Below are 12,881 nucleotides of genomic sequence, written 5' to 3'. Positions count from 1 at the left end.
TTAACTTCTGCATTTGCATTTCCACAGAAAGTAACATTATTTTGATAGTAAAGAAATCCTAATTATTTAGAGGTTGATATTTTTATTTAAACATATAAAATTAATGGCAGAAAAAGAATCAGTGGTAAATCAAGTCTACCCTTTGAGGTTTTTTATTTTTTTAATTTTTTGTCAGATGTTGGACATGTGTTTATCCCAAGAATATTTAAACTCAGTTACTGAAGATTAAAGCAATATTTCATGGACCAGGAGAAGCAGGGAACTTTTAAATGGAAACAAATTACACAGCTGTTAAGGGATCTATCTATCTATCTATCATCTATCTATCTATCTATCTATCTATCTATCTATCTATCTATCTATCTATCTATCTATCTATCTCTATCTCTATCTCTATCTCTATCTCTATCTCTATCTCTATCTCTAAAAAGTAAAGGTAAAGTAAAGGTAGCACATGCGTGCTAGTCATTTCCAACTCTAGGGGCTGGTACTCATCTCCGTTTCAAAGCCAAAGAGCCAGCGCTTGTCCGAGGATGTCTCCGTGGTCATGTGGCTGGCATGACTAGACTCCAAAGGCGCACGGAACGCTGTTACCTTCCCACTGTAGTGGTCCCTATTTTTCTACTTGCATTTTTACATGCTTTCGAACTGCTAGGTTGGCAGAAGCTGGGACAAGTAACAGGCACTCACTCTGTTATGCGGCACTCGGGATTCGACCCGCCAAACTGCCGACCTTCTGATTGACAAACTCAGCGTCCTAACCCACTGAGCCACCGCGTCCCTATATCTATCTATATCTATATCATCTATATCTATATCTATATCTATCTATCTATCTATCTATCTATCTATCTATCTATCTATCATCTTAGTATTATACGTTTACAAACATGTTGAATGGGAAAGTATGGGAAGAAAACCTCCCTTTAAAAACTCTAGGACTTCTGCTTCTGATCTTTTCCATTAACCTATTCTTCAATAAAAAATCCTAGAGATCAAATCTGAAAGTATGCAGGGGTTGTGGGTGATCCAACAGTCCTTTTATTATACCTTTTCAATTGGACAGCTGGTCAGAACAGGTTAAGTTGAATGACAGTCCATATCTTGTGAACTTTGTGGCCAATGAATATAGCCCTTCCCAGTTTTTATTCAGCACAATGTTACCCTCATTATTTTAATAATAATAACAAGCTTTGGCCTATTGGAATTAAAATTGCCAGTCTAAGTCTAACTGCTGAGCATAACCCTAACCTCATGATTACCTAGAAGTAAATAAAAGCAGGGCAAGACTTCTATACTTACTCCTCCAGAATTCTCATTTTTTCTCCTTTTTTGAAGGACAAGTCATCTTCATGCATGCCTTCATAAACATATAAGGCTATCACAATGTCCCCATGTTCTTTCTCCTCATCTAATTGAGAAATGTAATAAATATATTCTTACTCATTTAATATAATGAAACAATAGGAATTTGTTGTGGTAATCAGTGATTTTTTTCTATAAACATACCTTCATTATAGAACCTTTGACCTGGCAAAAGAATATCTTCATTTCCCTAAAACAAAATAATAAGTTATTTAATATCACCAGATTTATTTTAATTTAAAATACAAATCCTATAGGGTTTTTCTTAAGTTGATTAGTTTATTTTGGGCTATCTGACTTAGGTGCGAAATGTCTGCACATACAAATTTATCAGGAAATTCATATCAGAGTACATCCACTTTGGGAACTAATTGGTTCCTCTTTTACCTGAACCACAAGTGTTCTTCTCTAAATTTCAAAACTATAAAGGTAAAGGTAAAGGTTCCCCCGCACATGCGTGCTAGTCATTTCCAACTCTAGGGGCCGGTGCTCATCTCCGTTTCAAAGCCGAAGAGCCAGCGCTTGTCCGAGGACGTCTCCGTGGTCATGTGGCCGGCATGACTAGACGCCAAAGGCGCACGGAACGCTGTTACCTTCCCACCGTAGTGGTCCCTATTTTTCTACTTGCATTTTTACGTGCTTTCGAACTGCTAGGTTGGCAGAAGCTGGGACGAGTAACAGGCGCTCACTCTGCTATGCGGCACTCGGGATTCAACCCACCAAACTGCCGACCTTCTGATCGACAAGCTCAGCGTCCTAGCCCACAGAGCCACCGCGTCCCTTTCAAAACTATATAGATTTATAAAAACTTTCCTGAAAAAATTGCAAGACCCAACTGGGCGGATGTCTATTTATACAACAACTAAAAAGTATTCTGGGCATTCTGCAATACTAGGCTATTTATTGCCAAAAAATATTATGGCAAAATTGAACATTTTGGCTAGAATTTCATATTTTATGGATTTCCTGAAAATAAAATTGATATACTTTGGTAAAAACAAATTTATGTGTCAAATTTATATGTTTATATACACATTTATTTTAATAGAATGCTTTGCCATTTTAGAACATAGTTTATGAATATATCACTAGATAATTGTTGATCACTCTTCAAAAGATCTTTCAATTATCCAGTAAGTAGGGTAAAGTTGAGATATTAAGGGAATCTTCGTGCTGTGGCCCCCTTCTAGATCACTCAGTTCCAACTAGGTTTATCTGACAGAAGACAATCCAGTGTAGAAATATCTCACATTTTTGATGATGTTCCTGATCAATCCAGCATACTGTAAGAAAATTAAATGGAGCATATCCTTGATTTTTTTTAAAGGGGGTAACGCTTTGTATTCTACTACTTATTCTTCTTCATGAAAACCATCTCCAACAAGTAAAATCATGCATGGCAGGGTTTAGCACAGTATGTGACCCCAGATGGTTTTCTTACCACATGATAACTGAAAAACAGCTATCCTGTTATGGATAAAATTGCCAGGTGCATTATCTAGTTCTCAGGTTCCAAACTGTGGATTCAAAACAACTTTCTTATACATAGGTTTCTGTTGCAATTTGTTTTTCTTATCTGTAACAGTTTTTATTAATTGAAAAAAGTGCTTTATGAAGGCATCCATCTTGAAAATGAAGAACGTCCCCTTGACAAATATTTTTTGAGAATAAATGCACTATCTCTGTAAGATTTTAAGAGTCAGTTCATAGTTTTAAAAAATATTTTGGACACTTTCCAAATCATGTCCAATCAATTTAATTTACCACAGCTAGACTCCAATCAAGGTATAGAAACATGTCAGCTGTGATCAAGAGAACTGGCAGGCACCTGACCTAAATTTCAAGTACTGTTGCAAAAGGTCTGAATACTTATGCCAATGTGATATTTTAGTTTTTTCTTTTTAATAAATTTACAGACATTTCTAAAATTGTGTTTTCATTTTGTCACTATTGGGTACTGAGTGTAGTTTAATGAGAAAAGACTGAATTAAACAATTGTAGAATCAGGCTGCAGCATAACAAAACTGACAAAAATGAAGAAGGGGTACGAATACTTTCTGAATGCACTGTATATATAGCTCTAATAAAGTAAATTTCATTTTTGATGTGTGCCGTTATGCCCACAGTAAAAATGACAATAAAGATTATTTTATCTAATATATACTGCACACAAAGTTTCGGCAATTTAAAATGAATTTAGATCATTCAATTTAGGCACTGATTCCAGCTAACTCAAAGCTATCTTTTAATCTGTTTGGTTGCTAATACAGGAATCCTCGCTTAGCAACTGCCCTGTTTAACAACTGTTAGAAGTTAGGACAGTGCTGAAAAAGTAAATTTACTGACTGGTCGTTGCACTTATGTCCATCACATCATCCCCATGGTCATGTGATGAAGATTCTTGTACTTCACAATCAGCAGGTGTTTATGACCGTAGCATTGACTCATAGTCACATGATCACCTTTTGCATGTTACATAGCTGACTTACAACAAGCACAGTCAATGAACAAGCTGGCAGTGAAATCGCAAGTCATGTTCATGTGATGTCTTGCTTAACAACCACATCTTAAAATCTTGCTCTTTTTTACTCTCTCAGCCCCTTCCTAATGAAATTTCCTTAAATACTCTCTAACTACTTAGTTTTTAAAAGTAGTACAAAACAGATAATCCAGAAAGAATTTAGATTCCTAGATGACCATAATTGGGACTGGCAACTTGGTCAATAAGCAAAGCAGTTGTTAACTGAAACCACGACAGTGTTTATGATGTTACTTCAGCTTTCCATTGCTTTACAGACCTTGAAAGTCATAGATACAAAGGCTGGCCGCAAAGTTATTTTTTCATTACCAGTCTTTTAAAGGTAAAGGCAAAGGTTCCCCCGCACATGCGTGCTAGTCGTTTCCGACTCTAGGGGCCGGTGCTCATCTCCGTTTCAAACCCGAAGAGCCAGCGCTTGTCCGAGGACGTCTCCGTGGTCATGTGGCCGGCATGACTAGACACCAAAGGTGCACGGAACGCTGTTACCTTCCCACCGTAGTGGTCCCTATTTTTCTACTTGCATTTTTACGTGCTTTCGAACTGCTAGGTTGGCAGAAGCTGGGACGAGTAACAGGCGCTCACTCTGCTACGTGGCACTCGGGATTCGACCCGCCAAACTGCCGACCTTCTGATCGACAAGCTCAGCGTCCTAAAGAAGACCTAAACAAGGACTAGCTGTAAATAGCTGAAATATGAAGAGGTGATGAATATAAAATACACAATATGCCATTTCTCTCCCCTTTTCTGTATATAAACACACACATTTTATTTGTGTTATTACTTCTTAGTTTAGATGATATTTAGGATTAGGTTTGGGATTAATCTATGCAACATATTTCTCTTAAAATCATGAAGAATATCTTTTACAGGGATAATGCAGTTCCTAATTTTCATACAGCATTCTTCCCAGAAAATAAGAATACTCTTAAAATTTAGTTATTGCTGTTTCACCATTTTCTTTTAAAATGTAATATATAAAACAAGGAAAATAAATTCTAAAGAAATTTCCTCCATCGCGAGCATTTTTAAAAAAACATAAAATGTTATAAAATGAATTACTGTATTTCCAAGATTCCACAGTGAAACTAACACTGCTGGGTGATCTACAAATGCAGGGCTGTATATTCAAACTGCTCTTAGCTGGAACAGAGGACACAAAGACATAAGATTCTAGATTTCAGGTACATTCTTTATGGGCTAATGAACGCACTGCCACAAAGTTAAACTGCAGTTCATGAAAATGTAATTTTCATTCCTGGTTATGTGTTGTGTGTTTTTTTAATGAAATAAACACTTAAGGCATGCCAGTCAAACTGCAATCTCACTGTTGGAATTCTTCCCTGAAACTATCTACTTACTGGCCTTTGCTGTTTAATGGACGTTGGATCCCTCACATAAATAGTTCGTTCACTTTTACGTACTGATTTGTTCTTCACATCTAGCCCATCTCCACGCAGACTCTCTTTTTGTTTGGATTTTATACATCCCATATTTTCCTGTTGGGACAAAGCAAAGCAATGGAAAGATTAGACAAAAATGCTGTCACGTGTATTTGCATAGTCAAAGCTATATGAATTTTCTGGGGGTTTTCCAGCTTGGCGACAGCATATAAATAATAAAATATCATCCCCAGAGATTTGTATGGTATTTTTAAACAGACAAAATCATTTAGCTATTTTGCCCAAGGTTTCACATAACGTTTTTATTTTCACTTTACACTGCATATAACCCTGAAAACTAACATTCATATAAAAGCATTTATCGTCTCTAAATAAAAGGGATTTTTGCTTTATCTTCAGAATGAGGCATTGATATATATTACATTTACACAATGATAATCATCGATGTTCCATAAATAATTTTTATGATATCCTCATATAAGGAAAACTATAATGCCCACATCAGAGTCTATTTCTTCCAAATCATACTCCAGTGACCTGTTAACTGAATCAGTGTGCAAATGCTCATAATAGACATCTATTTTTCATCTATAAATGAAAAAGTTGAAAGTGAAATCCATGGCAACACCTTTCAAATTTGACACTTTCCCAACCCTACATTACAGCTCCTACAAATATAACTTTAATGAACTTAATTCAGTATGTTGAAAATAAAGTCATCCTATTCAAAATAAAATTCAGCATATGAGGTCTAATGTTCCTAAAGCTTTGAGTTAAAAACCAATGTTTTCAAAACTGCAAAAAATCAGTATATAATATGTATACTTATTAAAATTTTATATTTAGAAATGTGGTTTGGGTACAAATGTATCAAAGGAAGTATTTTCATTTTTACTCTATTTTAACTGCCCTGGAAATTTTAATAGATTTTTTTTAAATAGATGGCTATACAAGGATAAATATGCTCAAGGATTACATAAGCCCATGAAAACTGCCAGAAGTGCACAGAGCTTAGCGCCAACTGAAATATCTCTTCATTCATTCCAATAAGAATGTTCAAAACAGGAGGATAAGGAATAGGAAATTTACTATTCTTCTATTTACTATTCTTTACTATTACTTCTCCACCCTCATCGCGTCCGCAGATAATCGCCCGGCCGCCCTGTTTAGGGTGACTCGCTCACTTCTTAATCAGGAGGTGAGGGAGGATCCCTTGCAGGGTCGTGCCGAGGAATTTAGTCAACATCTGTCGGATAAAATCGCTCGGATTCGGACCGGTTTGGACTCCAGCTGGGCAGAGTCTGGCGATCAGGACACGGGCGGTCTTGTCAATGTTATCTGGGAAGAGTTTGATTCTGTGACCCCTGATGAAGTGGACAGGATTATGGGAAGGCTGAGCTCCACCACATGTTTATTGGACCCGTGCCCTTCCTGGCTGGTTTATGCAGCTAGGGAGAGGACACGAGGCTGGCTCCAGGCGGTTATATCTGCTTCTTTGAGTGAGGGTTATTTCCCCACCGTCTTGAAGGAGGCAGTGGTGAGACCTCTCCTCAAGAAGCCTGCCTTGGACCCAGCTGTATTGAACAACTTTCGTCCAGTCTCCAACCTTCGCTTTCTTGCGAAGGTTGTTGAGAGTGTGGTGGCGCATCAGCTCCCTCTGGTCCTGGATGAAGCGGATTATTTGGACCCCTACCAATCGGGTTTCAGGCCCGGGTACAGCACGGAGATGGCATTGGTCGCTCTGGTGAATGATCTCTGGAGGGCTCGGGATAGGGGATATTCCTCTGTCCTAGTCCTATTAGACCTCTCGGCGGCTTTCGATACCATCGACCATGGTATCTTGCTGCGGCGCCTCAGGGGATTGGGAGTGGGAGGCACAGTTCTTCAGTGGTTCTCCTCCTATCTCCTGGGACGCTCGCAGTCGGTGTTGGCAGGGGGGCAGAGATCGGCCCCTAGGTCTCTCGTTTGTGGAGTTCCTCAGGGGTCGGTTCTCTCGCCTCTCCTGTTCAACATCTACATGAAACCGCTGGGTGAGATCATTCATGGTTTTGGAGTTGGGTATCATCAATATGCCGATGATACCCAACTTTTCTTTTCGACCCCAAACCACCCCAGTGATGCCCTCGCTGTGATGTCCCGTTGCCTGGAGGCGGTTCGGGTCTGGATGGGGAGGAACAGACTTCAACTCAACCCTGACAAGACTGAGTGGCTGTACATTCCGGCATCCCGGGACATTCAAAATGTTCCATCTCTTTCTATGGGGGGTGAGCTCTTACCCCCCGTGGATAGGGCTCGCAACTTGGGAGTCCTCCTAGATTCACGGCTTACTCTGGAAGATCATATAGTGGCCGTGACTAGGGGGGCTTTCGCCCAGGTTCGCCTGGTGCGCCAGTTGCGGCCCTATCTGGACCAGGATGCCCTGTGTACGGTCACTCATGCGCTCGTGACCTCTCGCCTTGACTACTGTAATGCTCTCTACATGGGGCTTCCCTTGAAGACCACTCGGAGGCTCCAAATGGTACAGAATGCGGCCGCGAGAGTTGTCTTGGGAGTTTCCCGGTACTCCCATGTTACACCTTTGCTCCGCGAGCTGCATTGGCTACCAGTTGTCTTCCGGGTGAGGTTCAAGGTCTTGGTCATGATCTTTAAGTCCTTACATGGCATGGGTCCGGGTTACCTCGAGGACCACCTGCTGCCGGCGTCAACTTCCCTCCGCCCAGTACGTGCCCACAGAGAGGGCCTCCTCAGGGTGCCTCCGGTCAGGGAATGCTGACTGGTGGCCCCCAGGGGGAAGGCCTTCTCTGTGGGCGCTCCGGCATTATGGAACCAACTGCCAGTTGAGCTCTGGATGGCATCAGACCTCCGAACCTTCCGCCGCGGGCTGAAGACCCACTTATTTGAATTAGCTGGTCTGGCCTGATGGGGGAATATGGGTTTTTAAATTGGTGTTTTTTAGTACTTTATTATTGTTTTTTAACTGGGCACTGGTTTAATTTCCTTTTAACTTTTGTATCGTTATCTATATATGCCCTGTGAACCGCCCTGAGTCCCTAGGGAGAAGGGCGGTATAGAAATCAAATAAAACTAAAACTAAACTAAACTAATTTTTTAAATAAAATTAAAATTAGGTTGTAATTTGTCTACTAAATTCCTAAATAGTATAGGGTTTTTTGTGTTTGGGCTATTGTTATTTTTTGCCCATTTAGTAAGCATCTTCTCTTTTTCTACCTTGTGCTCTATTTTTATATCCTCCTAATTTCTTTTGATATATTTTTGAATTTACTGTGTTTTTGAAAGGTGAGTGAAAGGTTGCTATTTTTTCCTCCTCCATTCCCTGTATGTTCATTCTTTCTAAATTTAAACTCCTCATGATTAGTACCCTGGGATTTAACTGAGGCTTTAGAAATTGGAAAAGTTTACATTGCTTGAGAGAACATATTACAACGCTGCTGAATGTTTGCTGTAATCATGCAAGATTTCATAAAATCATCAAAATCATGTCAGGTTTCATGATCTCATGATATTGTTTTTATTGTTTATTTGGAAGACTCTTGCAAATTGGTACAAAACCTGGTATCCCATGTCACTGCTTTGTGGCTCCTGACAGAATGAAGCAATGTTCCATAGCTATCATTTCAGCATGGCTCTAGAAAGGGGAAAAGGCAAAGGCAAGTCTATAAGAGCCTATTTAAAAACTAAAGTAAATGTCAGTCTACTGTCCCTTTTATTCATAATAAGAAAGATCTCACATGAAGCATCATAACAGAGTGGTAGATTGATAAAATTCTATGTATAAAAACATAGTTGTTGAGTATATTCCTAATATGTATGAAGTAGATGAAGTTCCATCTAAGTTCTCAGAGAGGTATCAACAAATTCAAGGTATTCTTAAGCACTGCATAATTACAATCATTCAATCAAAATGTTTAAGAAACATAATCCAAATGAACAGGGATGGAGAGCACAAAACCATATTAACAAGGACTGATCATGTGCTAGCAGCATTGGGAAAAGAAGGAAAATTCCTGATTGAAAGATGATTAGAATTTATCTGTACTCCTCCCACCCCACTGCGATTTATTTCAAATCCATTGTTTTTTTTATTTTTCATGATGCTGCTTTGAATTTTGGATTTCTCAATCTTCTTCATTCAATTGTGTTTGATTTTTGGACACTTCCTGGACAAATCCTTCTAGCTTTCTTGGCCAGGTTTTTCAGAAGTGGTTTGCCATTGCCTCCTTCCTAGGGATGAGAAGAAGTGACTGGTTCAAAGTCACTCAGCAGATTTTCTGTCAAAGGCAGGAGTAGCACTCAAAGTTTCCTGGTTTTGAGTCGGATGCCTTAACCACTACACTAAACTGGCTCAAAGTATCTGGGTATAAGAAAAACTGGATATAAGAAAAACTGGGTATAAGATGTATTGAACAGAGTTAACACTCCACAGCATACATTTTGTCACAAATTCCATTCACAGACAAACCTTTTTTATGTGTTGAGAGTGACCAACTCTAGCTATTCATTTTTAGATGCTAAGTACTTTCCTGTTTTAACAACTAGTATTTCTTGTGTAGTTCTCCTTTGTATAGCTTTATCCTGAAGTCAAAGTACAAATATAAATTATCATGTTGCAACAAGTTTGTAAAAATACATAAGTTACTTGTACCCGTGACCTCTTAGTACCTTTAAGCTAACTATCTGACTTTTGATCGCATGAGTTCCTGGGAGAGTTCTCTTCTCTACTTACACACTTGGGAAATATTAACACTAAAGGCCAGGCCCCTGTTCTTTAGTACTGAGAGATTTGTGGTAAATCCTTCCCTTCATCTCCTTTTTTCCCTACCCAAGTGAGGAAAAAAATATTACAAATGCTTCCATCAAATGATCCAGAAATTGGAAAGAGGAATGACATGACATTTGAAAGACAAAAATTAAAAATGTGACTGAACTTTGCTTTAATGCCATAAAACTCTGCTCCAATTAGCTTTATTTTTTAGATTATTTTAATTCTGTTTTGAAAATGTAGCTAACATCTTAAGGAGTTAGAGATTATTTAATTTATTCTAAGAAAAATCATGTAAGAAAGCAAAATCAACATTAGCCTAAGTGTAGCAGTGATTGTCACTGATATATGAAATTTGGCCCTCAGATCTAAATATCAGTTGCTTTTTACTTTATGCCAGGCCATTGGATGTAAAGTCTCTCTTAAAGACTCAAAAGAGACCTCCTGAAAAGGAAAAAAGTATCATAATCTCTTCACGGACTTCTTTCTATACTCTAAATAAGTGTTAAGTATATTCCAGTACCTAAAAATACTGTATTTTAGATTAAACATGACTATTTGAAAGTTGAAGAAGGCTGAAAATCAGCAATTCTACAGCAATGCTTTGAAAGCAGGTTTCATCCAGAAAATATAATTGAGACTAAAGTTACATACTTTTAATTTTCCCCCAAATATCCTTTGGTTTGGCTCCCTTACATACATTTCCAGTTTATCAGATTGATCATACTGTAATTAAATCCTTCCTTGTACCCTTAAAATAATCTTTGTTTATTCAGTTAGTTTACTTTCTGGAGACTTTCCCCTTTCTCTACCACTACCAACTATCTTTTTGTCTCTTTCCCACTTTTTCCACCAACTGCTCTTTGAACTACATATTGCAGTCCTCCAAAGTTTAGAACTTCTTCTTGATTGTCTTCTTCAGAACAGCTTGCACTCTTTAAGGAGGGAAGTAAAATTTGCCAAAGACTGGAAAAAATGCTAATGCAGCAAAGGGAACAGATGAAGAAACTGTGGGGAAAGCAACAGGAAGAGAGAAAAGGAGGTAGTGTGCTGTTGGGTAAGAAATTCATGCTACAGCTGTTAGGAAGAACACAGATCTTCTCCTGATATCCACAGGTCTGCCAGTTAATTATTTCTTGGCAGTCTGTTGTTTCGAGCACATCTCTGCTGCTAGTTCTGATACTGGAATTAGGTAAACAACAGAAAAAGAAATATCTTCAGAAAAAAACAAAGGGATAGCCCAGAATTGTATTTTATTGTATAGTTTCTTCCCTTCCCCCCAACATTCTTATTACCCAAAGATAGTCTTTATTGTGATACCTGTAGATGAGGGCAGAAGAAACAAGAAAAGGCAGGAATACCATGAGCTTCTCAAACTTCATCTTATCTGACAAAATAGACCAACTTTACTTCATCTTTCTTTAAATATCAACAAAATTTCAATGCAAAATTTTTATAGGCCTTATAAGACAGTCCATGGAGTATCTCTGAATATTGGACAAGTAAGAAATGGCCACAGAGCAATTCTATTATAGGGACATGTGTCTTTTGAGATGAAATCAGATATGTCTGTGGAAATATGCCTTTCTTTGATTAATATTAATTAATTGGCATATGCTCAGCCAATTAAAGATCTGCACATACTTTTACTCTCTTATGGCAACATCCCTTTAAAGCAACCTCATTGTTATGGGAAACGTAACTTCTGCTGCACTGCATAGAAAGCCAGCATTCTGCAGTAAATGCTGACAAGAGGAAAGAAACAATGATATCTTGTTAGCATGAAACAATTCGAAATAAACGTTGTAAATTAATGCTAAAGCATATACAACATAATTTTAAGTTCCATTTCTGATATCATTATTTAAAAGAGTCTTGGATATAATAATAGTAGTAGTAGTAGTAGTAGTAGTAATAGTAATAGTGGTAGTAGTAATAGAGTTGGAAGGGACCTTGGAAGTCTTCTAGTCCAACCCCCTGTTCAGGCAGGAAATCCTATATACCATTTCAGACAAATAATTGTCTAGTCTCTGCTTATTAAGATAGGAAATTAAAAAAATAAAGGAAGAGCTGCTGCTAATCAAAGCACAAACTACTAAAATTGATGGATAAATGGTTCTGAATCCACACTAGGTTCATATTACCTACCATATTTCCTACTATTTCACAAATAGCAGAAAATTATTTGTGAAAACCACAATTGTTTAGCTTCGTTGTTTGTGCTGATTGAAACCAAATGAACTTCACTGTGCCTCAATGCGTGTGAATCTTGCCAGGATGAAATACATTTCCACAGGCTATATAACTTGGAACTTCCTAATATAGAGTACTGTCTATATTTGGAGTCTCAAATTGTCATTATAATTATGTGAACAACTAGTTTATTAGTGCAAAGGCTCTAAAAGATTCTCCCCCCCCCCCCATGTGCTGATTCAAAAGTCTCTACTGGGTCAAATATGAAGATTAGCATTAAACATACATTTATAGACACCACCAACCCCCACAAAACAGAGCTCTGTTTTCACTATTTCACTTTGTCTATTTACTTGGCAACATTTTTCATTAAACAGAATACCATTATTTGCTTTGGTTGTTAGAGAATAACAACATACCCTGTAACCACACTGGAAACTTGGCAGGATATATCTCCTCTGTAAAAGGAACTCTGTCTGAAAAAAATTGTCCAGTTCTACCCAGAATTAAGAACGTTATTTGGCAATTTTCTTTAAAGGAAAAAATGTTGTGTCTTCCATTTGGCATATGCTGTCTCTCAGAACAGGCTGCAACTCCTGCAGAT

At 38.1% G+C, this 12,881-nt stretch overlaps 1 protein-coding gene across 3 annotated transcripts in view; it reads right to left on the bottom strand.

Annotated features, from left to right (window-relative positions):
• Positions 1–12,881, bottom strand: part of LYN (LYN proto-oncogene, Src family tyrosine kinase) — a 54,887-nt gene that overhangs the window by 26,516 nt on the left and 15,490 nt on the right. For 2 of the 3 annotated variants that reach the window (XM_081323276.1, XM_081323277.1), the window contains exons 2-4: positions 5,326–5,400; positions 1,510–1,555; positions 1,303–1,411 (exon numbers count right to left, since the gene is read on the bottom strand). In XM_081323276.1, the coding sequence (XP_081179402.1) occupies positions 1,303–1,411; positions 1,510–1,555; positions 5,326–5,394 (224 nt within the window). In that variant the 5' untranslated portion in view covers positions 5,395–5,400. Of the gene's footprint in view, positions 1–1,302; positions 1,412–1,509; positions 1,556–5,262; positions 5,401–12,881 lie in introns of all 3 variants that reach the window. The other variant, XM_081323275.1, reaches the window with a different exon arrangement.

This window comes from Vipera berus, assembly GCF_964194415.1.
Source record: "Vipera berus genome assembly, chromosome: 3".
In the NCBI taxonomy this organism is placed as follows: Eukaryota; Metazoa; Chordata; class Lepidosauria; order Squamata; family Viperidae; genus Vipera; species Vipera berus.
This window is presented reverse-complemented; position numbering and strand designations above follow the sequence as displayed.